Source organism: Pan paniscus, chromosome 2 (genome assembly GCF_029289425.2).
Source record: "Pan paniscus chromosome 2, NHGRI_mPanPan1-v2.0_pri, whole genome shotgun sequence".
NCBI classification, from domain to species: Eukaryota; Metazoa; Chordata; class Mammalia; order Primates; family Hominidae; genus Pan; species Pan paniscus.
The window spans coordinates 95540642-95554100 of record NC_085926.1 but is presented as its reverse complement, the minus strand read 5'-3'; the positions used below and the strand labels follow the sequence as shown (position 1 = coordinate 95554100).

The 13459-nt window shown below is 36.9% G+C and overlaps 1 protein-coding gene across 8 annotated transcripts in view; it reads right to left on the bottom strand.

Annotated features, from left to right (window-relative positions):
• EPHA6 (EPH receptor A6) overlaps positions 1-13459 on the bottom strand; it is a 955687-nt gene that overhangs the window by 120732 nt on the left and 821496 nt on the right. For all 8 annotated transcript variants that reach the window (XM_034956977.2, XM_008975358.3, XM_055110176.1 and 5 more), the window contains one exon: positions 7758-7967. In XM_034956977.2, coding sequence (XP_034812868.2) covers positions 7758-7967 — 210 coding nt within the window. The remainder of the gene's footprint in view (positions 1-7757; positions 7968-13459) is intronic.

The window sequence follows — 13459 nt, the reverse complement described above, 5'->3', positions numbered from 1 at the left end:
TTGATTCTTCCCACCCATGAGCATGGAATGTTATTCCATTTGTTTGTATCCTCTTTTATTTCCTTGAGCAGTGGTTTGTAGTTCTCCTTGAAGAGGTCCTTCACATCCCTTGTAAGTTGGATTCCTAGGTATTTTATTCTCTTTGAAGCAATTGTGAATGGGAGTTCACTCATGATTTGGCTCTCTGTTTGTCTGTTGTTGGTGTATAAGAATGCTTGTGATTTTTGTACATTGATTTTGTATCCTGAGACTTTGCTGAAGTTGCTTATCAGCTGAAGGAGATTTTGGGCTGAGATGATGGGGTTTTCTAGATATACAATCATGTCTGCAAACAGGGACAATTTGACTTCCTCTTTTCCTAATTGAATACCCTTTATTTCCTTCTCCTGCCTAATTGCCCTGGCCAGAACTTCCAACACTATGTTGAATAGGAGTGGTGAGAGAGGGCATCCCTGTCTTGTGCCAGTTTTCAAAGGGAATGCTTCCAGTTTTTGCCCATTCAGTATGATATTGGCTGTGGGTTTGTCATAGATAGCTCTTATTATTTTGAAATACGTCCCATCAATACCTAATTTATTGAGAGTTTTTAGCATGAAGGGTTGTTGAATTTTGTCAAAGGCTTTTTCTGCATCTATTGAGATAATCATGTGGTTTTTGTCTTTGGCTCTGTTTATATGCTGGATTACATTTATTGATTTGTGTATATTGAACCAGCCTTGCATCCCAGGGATGAAGCCCACTTGATCATGGTGGATAAGCTTTTTGATATGCTGCTGGATTCGTTTTGCCAGTATTTTATTGAGGATTTTTGCATCAATGTTCATCAAGGATATTGGTCTAAAATTCTCTTTTTTGGTTGTGTCTCTGCCCAGCTTTGGTATCAGAATGATGCTGGCCTCATAAAATGAGTTAGGGAGGATTCCCTCTTTTTCTACTGATTGGAATAGTTTCAGAAGGAATGATACCAGTTCCTCCTTGTACCTCTGGTAGAATTCGGCTGTGAATCCATCTGGTCCTGGACTCTTTTTGGTTGGTAAACTATTGATTATTGCCACAATTTCAGCTCCTGTTATTGGTCTATTCAGAGATTCAACTTCTTCCTGGTTTAGTCTTGTGAGAGTGTATGTGTCGAGGAATTTATCCATTTCTTCTAGATTTTCTAGTTTATTTGCGTAGAGGTGTTTGTAGTATTCTCTGATGGTAGTTTGTATTTCTGTGGGATCTGTGGTGATATCCCCTTTATCATTTTTTATTGTGTCTATTTGATTCTTCCTTATTTTATCTTTATTAGTCTTGGTAGTGGTCCATCAATTTTGTTGATCCTTTCAAAAAACCAGCTCCTGGATTCATTAATTTTTTGAAGGGTTTTTTGTGTCTCTATTTCCTTCAGTTCTGCTCTGATCTTAGTTATTTCTTGCCTTCTGCTAGCTTTTGAATGTGTTTGCTCTTGCTTTTCTAGTTCTTTTAATTGTGATGTTAGGGTGTCAATTTTGGATCTTTCCTGCTTTCTCTTGTGGGCATTTAGTGCTATAAATTTCCCTCTACACACTGCTTTGAATGCGTCCCAGAGATTCTGTTATGTTGTGTCTTTGTTCTCATTGGTTTCAAAGAACATCTTTATTTCTGCCTTAATTTCGTTATGTATCCAGTAGTCATTCAGGAGCAGGTTGTTCAGTTTCCATGTAGTTGAGCAGTTTTGAGTGAGATTCTTAATCCTGAGTTCTAGTTTGATTGCACTGTGGTCTGAGAGATAGTTTGTTATAATCTGTGTTCTTTTACATTTGCTGAGGAGAGCTTTACTTCCAAGTATGTGGTCAAGTTTGGAATAGGTGTGGTGTGGTGCTGAAAAAAACGTATATTCTGTTGATTTGGGGTGGAGAGTTCTGTAGATGTCTATTAGGTCTGCTTGGTGCAGAGCTGAGTTCAATTCCTGGGTATCCTTGTTGACTTTCTGTCTCTTTGATCTGTCTAATTTTGACAGTGGGGTGTTAAAGTCTCCCATTATTAATGTGTGGGAGTCTAAGTCTCTTTGTAGGTCACTCAGGACTTGCTTTATGAATCTGGGTGCTCCTGTATTGGGTGCATATATATTTAGGATAGTTAGCTCTTCTTGTTGAATTGATCCCTTTACCATTATGTAATGGCCTTCTTTGTCTCTTTTGATCTTTGTTGGTTTAAAGTCTGTTTTATCAGAGACTAGGATTGCAATGCCTGCCTTTTTTTGTTTTCCATTTGCTTGGTAGATCTTCCTCCATCCTTTTATTTTGAGCCTATGTGTGTCTCTGCACGTGAGATGGGTTTCCTGAATACAGCACACTGATGGGTCTTGACTCTTTATCCAATTTGCCAGTCTGTGTCTTTTAATTGGAGCATTTAGTCCATTTACATTTAAAGTTAATATTGTTATGTGTGAATTTGATCCTGTCATTATGATGTTAGCTGGTGATTTTGCTCATTAGTTGACGCAGTTTCTTCCTAGTCTCGATGGTCGTTACATTTTGGCATGATTTTGCAGCGGCTGGTACTCGTTGTTCCTTTCCATGTTTAGTGCTTCCTTCAGGAGCTCTTTTAGGGCAGGCTGGTGGTGACAAAATCTCTCAGCATTTGCTTGTCTGTAAAGTATTTTATTTCTCCTTCACTTATGAAGCTTAGTTTGGCTGGATATGAAATTCTGGGTTGAAAATTCTTTTCTTTAAGAATGTTGAATATTGGCCCCCACTCTCTTCTGGCTTGTAGGGTTTCTGCCAAGAGATCCGCTGTTAGTCTGATGGGCTTCCCTTTGAGGGTAACCCGACCTTTCTCTCTGGCTGCCCTTAACATTTTTTCCTTCATTTCAACTTTGGTGAATCTGACAATTATGTGTCTTGCAGTTGCTCTTCTCGAGGGGTATCTTTATGGCATTCTCTGTATTTCCTGAATCTGAACGTTGGCCTGCCTTGCTAGATTGGGGAAGTTCTCCTGGATAATATCCTGCAGAGTGTTTTCCAACTTGGTTCCATTCTCCCCGTCACTTTCAGGTACACCAATCAGACGTAGATTTGGTCTTTTCACATAGTCCCATATTTCTTGGAGGATTTGCTCATTGCTTTTTATTCTTTTTTCTCTAAACTTCCCTTCTCGCTTCATTTCATTCATTTCATCTTCCATTGCTGATACCCTTTCTTCCAGTTGATTGCATCGGCTCCTGAGACTTCTGCATTCTTCACGTAGTTCTTGAGCCTTGGTTTTCAGCCCCATCAGCTCCTTTAAGCACTTCTCTGTATTGGTTATTCTAGTTATACATTCTTCTAAATTTTTTTCAAAGTTTTCAACTTCTTTGCCTTTGGTTTGAATGTCCTCCCGTAGCTCAGAGTAATTTGATCGTCTGAAGCCTTCTTCTCTCAGCTCGTCAAAGTCATTCTCCATCCAGCTTTGTTCCGTTGCTGGTGAGGAACTGCGTTCCTTTGGAGGAGGAGAGGCGCTCTGCGTTTCCAGTTTTTCTGTTCTGTTTTTTCCCCATCTTTGTGGTTTTATCTACTTTTGGTCTTTGATGATGGTGATGTACAGATGGGTTTTTGGTGTGGATGTCCTTTCTGTTTGTTAGTTTTCCTTCTAACAGACAGGACCCTCAGCTGCAGGTCTGTTGGAATACCCTGCCGTGTGAGGTGTCAGTGTGCCCCTACTGGGGGGTGCCTCCCAGTTAGGCTGCTTGGGGGTCAGGGGTCATGGACCCACTTGCGGAGGCAGTCTGCCCGTTCTCAGATCTCCAGCTGCGTGCTGGGAGAACCACTGCTCTCTTCAAAGCTGTCAGACAGGGAGATTTAAGTCTGCAGAGGTTACTGCTGTCTTTTTGTTTGTCTGTGCCCTGACCCCAGAGGTGGAGCCTGCAGAGGCAGGCAGGCCTCCTTGAGCTGTGGTGGGCTCCACCCAGTTCGAGCTTCCTGGCTGCTTTGTTTACCTAAGCAAGCCTGGGCAATGGCGGGCGCCCCTCCCCCAGCCTCGCTGCCGCCTTGCAGTTTGATCTCAGACTGCTGTGCTAGCAATCAGCGAGACTCCGTGGGCGTAGGACCCTCTGAGCCAGGTGCGGGATATAATCTTGTGGTGCGCTGTTTTTTAAGCCGGTCCAAAAAGCGCAATATTCGGGTGGGAGTGACCCGATTTTCCAGGTGCGTCCGTCACCCCTTTCTTTGACTCAGAAAGGGAACTCCCTGACCCCTTGCGCTTCCCAAGGGAGGCAATGCCTCGCCCTGCTTTGGCTCGCGCACGGTGCGATGCACCCACTACCCTGCGCCCACTGTCTGGCACTCCCTAGTGAGATGAACCCGGTACCTCAGATGGAAATGCAGAAATCACCTGTCTTCTGCATCGCTCACGCTGGGAGCTGTAGACTGGAGCTATTCCTATTCGGCCATCTTGGCTCCTCCCCCCGCCTTTTCATATAAATGACCATTCTTCCGCTCTATTTTATTATACAGGGTTTGCTTGAATTGACTCGTATCTTCAGTAGGTAGGTTTCTAACTATTTCATTCTTTTTAAGAGGAAATGTGAAAAGTATTTGGGGGCTAAGTACATTCATAGAACGCTCTAAAATTTATAAACAAAGTTTTGACAGAATGCCAATGATCATTTGGCATTATCTTGCCTTTGAGACAGAATATCTGTCTATTATAATTTTGTTATAATAGAATATCTTCTTTTATAATTTTGCTTTGTAATCTAATACCATTAGCCAGGTCATCTCTAATAGGGATTCTCTGTCTTGATTAACAGCATCTCCATTTAACCAGTTGTTCAATCTAGAATTATTAGTGCCATCTTTAAATCCTCCTTCTTCCTTACAATTAATATCCAATTAATTATTGAATCATAATGAACATATAATGAACATGTTAATTTATGTTATTTCTCTCTCCTCCTCTTTATTCCAACTGTCATTGCCCTAATTAAAGTCATATAACCATTCTGGTTTATTGCAATAATGCCTAACTGGTCTGTCTGCTACTAGTCCTCCTGTCCTTCAAACTCTCCTTCCTTTCTTGACACTGTTTCAATAATATCTTTTGTTTTTTTTTTTGAAATGGAGTTTCACTCTTGTTGACCAGGCTGGAGTTCAATGGCATGATCTCAGTTCATCGCAACCTCCGCCTCCCGGGTTCAAGCGGTTCTCCTGCCTCAGCCTGCCGAGTAGCTGGGATTACAGGCATGCGCCACCACGCCTGGCTAATTTTTTTTTTTTTTTTTTGTATTTTTAGTAGAGATGGGGTTTCTCCATATTGGTCGTGCTGGTCTCTAGCTTCCGACCTCAGGTGATCCAGTCCCCTCAGCTTCCCAAAGTGCTGGGATGGGATAACAGGTGCGAGCCACCGTGCCCGGCCCCAATAATATCTTCTAAGACATGCGTCTATGTTTGTTATTTCCTGTTTAAATAAATCAGTGCCTGTCTCCTAGTTGCTATACAAAAACCTTCAAATTTCTTGGAGTGCCACTCAGGTACCTTTACATTTATTCCAGGAAAATTGGCCCCTCCATTGCCTATGGCCCCAAATTTTCATTGATAGGCCCATTCACTTTTTTGCATTTCCATGTCTTTTTCCTTTCTTCTTCTCCATCTGGACTACCTTTCCTCCAACTGTCAGCCTAATAAATTCTCCTAAGATTTGGTTCAAATTTTGACTTTTTGTGACGCCTTCTTCAACCTCTGCTTTTTGGTACTTCTATAGTTCTTTTTAAGACCCCCATGACCACACTTACTGAATTGAATTGCAAGGCAGCATGAACCTTCTAACCTACGAAAGTATAAAGTCTTTAAAGGCAAGAGCTTTACTATTTTAAGTGCTGAATGTCCATGTTCATTATAAAGTCAGTCCTCTGAACAGTAAGTAGTTCTGAGACTTAAAAAAAAAAAACTTGATTATATTATTTGCCATTTAATTGATACCTTCTAAATTCAGAGACTTATTTCTTAATCAAGACATAATCTACAGCTTTTTAAAGGCAGTTTTTAGAGTGTTAATATTCTGGTTACCTAATTTGCTATTTAAGTCTGGGGTCCAATCTAAATTTTAAAAAGCACTGTCCTAGGCCTCTTTGTCTTTAGAATCACATAAGACAGAAAATGCCAAGAGTCTGGTTGTTAAATTTGATGTAACAAAACTTACATATGCATAAAAATTTCAGTTATCTGCCAATTTCATGAGTATATTACATTTAGTTATAAGCTTACCATTTTAAAAAGCAGTTAAAATATTATTTTATTAAATTTCAAGTCTATTTATATAGGCTTACTGCCACAAAGAGTCTAGTAATTTCCCATCATATTTTATTTTTTAGTAGATTGTATTTGTTGCAATTTTTATAAATATTACATTTTGAATATTTGTATAACACTTTTCAACATTATTCTTCAGCATTAGAAATAATGTGCTTAATGGAAAAATTTTATATTCATTGTTCTATAACTTCGAAAGTTGTTTTAAGTTATAAATTTGTAAAGATAAAAGAAAATAAAGGCCTCGAGAAAAATGAAAATAATTATGATATTTTCCAATTTAAAAATGGAGTTGAAAATACTGCTTTTTCTAAACTGCACAAATTGTTTTCAGAACTGATAGACTTTTATTTTTATGAAGCTTTTTGGTTAAATTAAAAGATCAGTAGATACTCCTACACTGCTACTTTATATATCAGACAACGAGAGGTTAATTTATTTTCCTTAGAACTATATTTCTTTGTTGAAGAAACTGTGAAAAATATCATTGGTAAATTAATAGATAACATTTCTACAAAGCAAATATAGCAAGGCATAAAATATTCCTTTCACAATATTAAACTTGCATTTTATTCTGGAGTAACTGAATACAGCAAAGTTTCAAAAAAAACTCATAGAGCATGAGATAAAAAAGGACTCAATAATGAAGTTGCATCTTTTAAAATAATGTGTAAAGTGAGAAAATAAGAATATAATAAAAATCTTTTGAGTAGCTTTAATGACTTATTTTTCATTGAAACTGACTGCCAAATGAGTTAGTGGTGAAGGTTTGTTTAAAAAAATAACAGAATATAACTTTATGAATTAGTAGCTTGAAGATAGCACAACAGAGACTTTGAGACCAAATTCCTCAAAACAATAACCAAAGAGATCAGTGAAATAAATTGGTTTAGGACAGTCAGAAATATTTACACTATCCATAGGACAAATTGAACTGATATAATTTGTGGATGACGATTTGGTTCTAAAGTTTTAAATTTGCATTTCAGCTCACATTTTCTCCAAGTATCATTTAGGAAAAGGTTTAGAGTGTACTTATATATCTACAAAGAAACCCATATTGTTCATTATAAGTATGATCAGATCATTCAAAACCATTTGGAAATAAAGTCATTTCAGAATCACTGGTTCCTCATATTACTGAGGTAGTAATTAATTCTACCATTTAGATACACAGAACTCTATTTAAATAAAATTATTAAATCATCAAAGATACTTCAGCCCATGTTATAACATCCAGTCATGACATGGACGTTAAGCATGATGTTAAAGTCCCAGGACAATGAAAGAAAGAAAACAGTCAGGTATGAAAGTTTTTGTTTTCTTTTTTGTTGTTGTTGTTATAAACTAGACACTCAAAGCAAATACTTTTCAATTAAATAATGATATCAAATTAGCAAAGTAATAAATACAAGCAGAAAATTAGGAAGGCAGAAACAGAATTACTCTAATGACATTAAAAACAATAAAAGTAAACAAACTATATTAGGAAAGGGCACATAAACTTACAGTTGTCGTATAAGCAGCTTCTGGATCATCTTCCAGCACTCTGGAGAGACCAAAATCAGAAACTTTGCATACTAAGTTGCTATTGACCAGTATATTCCGAGCCGCTAGGTCTCGATGAACATAACCCATATCAGAAAGATACTTCATGCCTGATGCAATGCCTCGGAGCATTCCGACCAACTGGATGACTGTGAAGTGGCCATCATGCTTCTGCAAGAGAATCACAATTGTGTAAATTGATTTATTTTAATGCAGTGTGTGTGTGTGTATTAAATAAGATCCTTATATTTATTTTATTGGATCAAATGAAGATAAGCATCAACTTTGGTGATCACTGACTATATTCATAAGGAAAAGTAATAATTTGTTTGACATTTAAAGAAAAGGGAAAATTTAACTGGAAGTAGTGAAGGACAACTAAACAAAGGACAGAAGGAAATCAACCAAATTAACTCTCAGAACAAAATTATTTCAAAAGCTTAGGTAATAGGAGAGAACTAAAGTGAAATAAAGTAAGAGCAAAGTCTGCCAAAAAAAAGGCTACCAAACAAATAGAATCCACTTTCCATAGCTGTGAGCTTTGAACCAGCTGTACAGCTGGGTAGAAGGGCAGCAAAACCTAGGACTGGATAAAACCCGTGTGAAAACTGGAGATACTGTGAAAAATAGTAGTCAGGACAGGTGACTCAGGAAAAAAAAAGTGATGGTATAAACAAGAAACAAGTATAGGAAAGCAGCAGAATGAAAAAAAGCACAAGCAAACAGAAAAGAAATAGAGTTTTCCATTTTTTTCATTATACAGGGAAGACAGAAAAGTTGTTAGCAATTGACAGAAAAATGAGACAATTTTAGCTCCTGATTGGAAGGATTAAATTAAATGATGTGGAGAATGAGTCAGGCATGGTATCAGTATCAATCCCATTTAACTAATCAATCCCATCTTATTCCCTCCACCTTGATTTTAAAATAATGTTTTCATTTTAAAGAGTTAAAAAATATCCAATTGTTATCTGAGCAAAATGTATGCACCAACAAGACCAGATACAAATAGTAAACAAATAGTACCCTTGAAATTAGAGGAAATAAAAATAAAAATATTTTAAGTGTGAAAAATAATGCATATTATTCTACCTAGTTATTCGGAGATTGTTGTCTTTAATGGAGTTATAGAGCAACATGAAAAATTCTTTTTTTATACATCATGCAACATTTATTTATGAATGATATTAAAAATGAATATCTAGCAGTAGATTGTAGGGCTATATTACTTTATGTTATACATTAGAAGCACAAATAAGAGAAACTTATAAATTTTAAAAGTTAAAGCAGTTTTTATGAATACATATCTGATTTCAAACCATAGTGCAGCTTCAGGACAGAGATGATCTTACCCTAGCTGTCATGGTGACACAGTCTCTTATACAATGATGATTCATTGTTCAGGTAAATGAATAAGCTTATACTACAAATGAAATAAACTTTGTCTTGCTCTATCAACTTATCTCTCTGATAGCTCTCTGATAATATCTCCCAACTCAAGTGCAGAGTAAGGGAAAGAACCCTCTCTTAAAAAAACACTCTTACAGCAAGAATATCCATTTAAGCCGGCACTTCTGTATAATTAATGTATAAAGGATGACCTAGCAAAGAAAATCTTTGATGTTATTAGCTCTTTATGTTTCAAATCCATCTTCTTAGACAGTACACTATTAGATGAAATCTGCCTCTTCTATCATGTACACTACCTACCACTCTTCTATTAGGAATCTTGAAACCTTTGAGTGGAATTGAAAGTATAAGTTCTTTCGACCTAAAATGAAGTACACCGAAGTTTAAAAGTTGGCTTTTTTACCTATTCAAAAATGGAGTTGCCTCCTATCATAATTCTTGTCAAGCAGAATTTTAAAGTAGTAGTGAATGTTAATGGGGCACCTGAAAACTCGAGTGTCTGTTTCCTTATCTACACGATGAGAATAGAGTCATCTAACTCGGAATTGCAGGGAGAATCACATATAAAGCAGACAGCACAGCTCCTCACTTAATTTAATAATAGTTAGTCCTTGTTATTACTGTTATTATATGTGTTTTTTTGCAATTTTAATGAGTCAGAAAATTCCCTTCTCACTTTTCTGAAAAATCACTTCTCAACATATGCTCCTACATATATGATGAGAAATAGTTACTTAAGACCAGGGTGAAATTTAATGTTCTATCTATGCCGAGTGTGTCACAAAGCACCAATTTGTTTTTTAATACTTTTATTGAAATATAATTTGTGTACCATACAATGTATCTTTTAAAGTATACAATTCAGTTTTTACCTTATTCACAGAGTTGTACAACTATCACCAAAATCAACTCTAGAACATTTTCGTCATCCCCTCTGAAAAGGCCCATCTTTACTAGCAATAACTCCTCACTTCTCCTAACTCCTCCCACCACCCCGGGCAACCAGTAGTCTACTTTCTAGCTCTATATATTTGCCTATTCTGGATATCTCTTGAATGGAATCATACAATATGTGGTCTTTTGTGACTGTCTTCTTTCACCTAGTATGTTTCCAAGGTTCATCCACATTGTAGCATGTATCAGTAATTTATTCATTTTATTGCTGGATAATTTCTACTCTTTTTGTGTATTCATCAGTTGATGGATATTTGACTTATTTCTACTTTTTGGCTATTATGCAAGTTATTTTAAAAATTAACCTTAAAATATTTTTGTCACCAACATTTGAAGATTTAGATTAACTGCTTTCATTTCAATCATCATGGTAATAACGGTTCTAATAATGGTAAGTGGTATCATTTTAAAAATAAGATTTTGGTGTATTAAAAGAATCTAAACTACTTTCTTTATGTTCTTTTATAGAACTATAAATGTAGGATATTTACTTCTAATCCATTGGCCAAGACATTTTCAGGGCTCCATGAGGTCAAAATTATTTTCATAATAGCACTAAGTACATGTTTTTGCCTTTTTTCACTAGGTTGATATTTGCACAAATGGTACAAAACTCTGATGGGTAAAACTGCAGGAGTCTTATCAGGAATCAAGTCAGCACCAAACCAAGCTATACTAGTATTCTCATATTCTTCTCTGACACAGGCACTCACAGAAAGATTAAAAAAAAAAAAAGCTAGTTTTTCTTAAGAATGTCCTTGGTGAAGCAGTAAATCTTATGAGTTTCATTAAATCATGATTTTTGATTACACACTCTCAGCATCAATACCTCTGAGGAAGAGAAGAAAGCAGGATTGGGCAGCAGCAGGTTACAGTTCAGTGCCTTCACCCAAAGGCCTTCATCTATTTTATGGGATGTTCTGGATAACTCCTCAGAGTTGCCTCAAACTGAGGAAAAAAAGACTGGGCCCCTGTCCTACATCAATCACTGGATTCAGGCTGCTCATGTAAAGGGGTCATGGCCTTGGGTGAGGTAGCTTTCTTTAGCCAAGAGCATTCCCTAGGGAGTGATTCGGTTAAGGGCTATCAGCTTCCAAAACTCTGGAAGCTATAGGAATAAGGAAGCTGATCCTGTGAGCCCTCCCAACAAAGTTCCTGGGTGCACATCTTTTTACAATCTTTCCCAGGGAACCCAACCTGTGTTATTTTATCTCTCTATCACTACAATCTTCTGTCTATTTATCCACGATCCAATTGGTCTATCTACTGTTTATAAAATGTGGGCTTGATGAAAAAAAAAGCTCTAAAAATAGTTCTATATGCTTTTGGGAATGCATATGTTAATTTCTTCCACATTATTACAGGAGAAAAATAGCTAACATTCACTGAACACAATAAGCCAGTCCCAGACTAAGGTTTTTACACGTCTTATTTTATTTCATTCTCTCAATATTGATGTGATGTAAATGTAGTGATTATCTTCATCTTGTAGATGGTGAAACTGGAGGACAAAGAGATCTAATAACCTAGTAAGTGGTGGAGTCCAGATTTGAATCCAGGCAATGACAGAGCCTGTATTCTTATCTATTGGAGTTTTTGGAAAAACAACTGAACCAAATTTTACCTAATTCTGGGCTAGGTTGGGTAGCATAATTTGGCAAAATAAAGCAACGTATAAAGACTTCTAAGGTCATTTAACCAAAAGCAAACAAACAAAAACACTCCAGATAAATCAATAAATGAGGATCTATTCACCTCTGTCTGGCTGAGAGGAATAGCCCCATTTATTCATACATGAGGTATAGCACAAATCTATTTCTCTACAAATGACACAATTCTCTTATTCAAACAAAATCTATATTCCTTTTTCTGGTCTTGCTCAACATAGCCTTCTCAAGTTTGGTTTAGGACATATTGGTTTCCTTGAATATGGTAGATGGTTAATAAATGGTGACAGAATTAAATTAAATAACTTTTGATCCTATCTTGTGGTGCAATAGTTGTTATTGCTATATTGTTCCTCTTGTCTTGTATAAAACAGACTGTTTCCTTTTCTTAAAGTAGGACATAAGTATTATCCCTTTATGTAGCAGTTCTATTACAGCATCCACTATATTGCCATGCATTTTGTTAGCACTCGATAAATATTAATTCAAATTGAATCGAATTGTTTATGAGGGGAGAAGAAAAATGTGAGAGCACTGAGATTTAATATTTTGGGGCTTCTTACTGAAGATTAATCTAAAAGAAACTATGAATTTTTTTATGACATATGGTCTCTTCCCAGGAAGGCAGATTCAAATGAAAGAGAGTGAATATGGCATATTTATATACTGCATCTCAGAGATTAGTAGCTGGAATTCAGTTTGTCTTTATCCCTCTTTTTTTTGCTCTCTCAACCTGACTGCTAAGAAACATGGATTTTACCCTCTAACTGACAGAAAGGGTGAGGCTGATTGGAAGGGGTTTCTGAAAGCTATATATAATAATGCCTGCTGTTTCTAAAAGCTGCAGAGCTCCATCAGACTCTCTCAGACACCAGAACACAGCATCCCCAGATCTGAGCAGTAAATGACACGTCGCATTGCGTATGTGGTAACCCAATCACTTCACGATGGTTGTCAAGGCGCTGCTTCATGGACTGTATCTACATACACTTCAAGCCTCTCAATGTCCATTCATCTTAGGCTGAGCTCAAGTACTTAGACCGAGGTTATGACAAACATAGGATCTGAGTGCCAGGCTGTCCTGAAGCCATCACATTACTTTCTAACAAAGTTTTCTGTGAAAACACAAATCTTACCCTGTGACTTGCTTTAAACACTTCAATGATTTTCAATGACAGAATAAAGTGCACTGTCTTAGTCATGAATACAAAGACCTGACCCTTGCTCATATCTTTAGTTGCATACCCTTATTCTGCTTTATTTATTTTTTTTTTGCATGTGCTCAATTCACCCCTACAACATGCTGTTTTATATCTAATGTGTTTTGCTTATACAGTTTCCTCTTCTAGGAAGGTCATTCTAGTCTTTGTCACCTGAGTTTTTTTGTGACATGTATTATCTCTTCCAGGAGGCCCTTGCTGAATCCTCAAGTTTATTCCTTCTAACAACACTCCCTGAGTATCCTATGGGCCAGTTACTGTAATTCTAGGTGCTAGGAGTCAATGTGGGAAGCAAAACAGGGTGATTTGAGAGCAACAGAGAGAAAAACTTGGTCCAACTTGGCTTTGTCTCTAAAATAGATCTCATACCTTGGCTAAAACCAAATATGTATGTGTTTGTCTCTCCCACTGG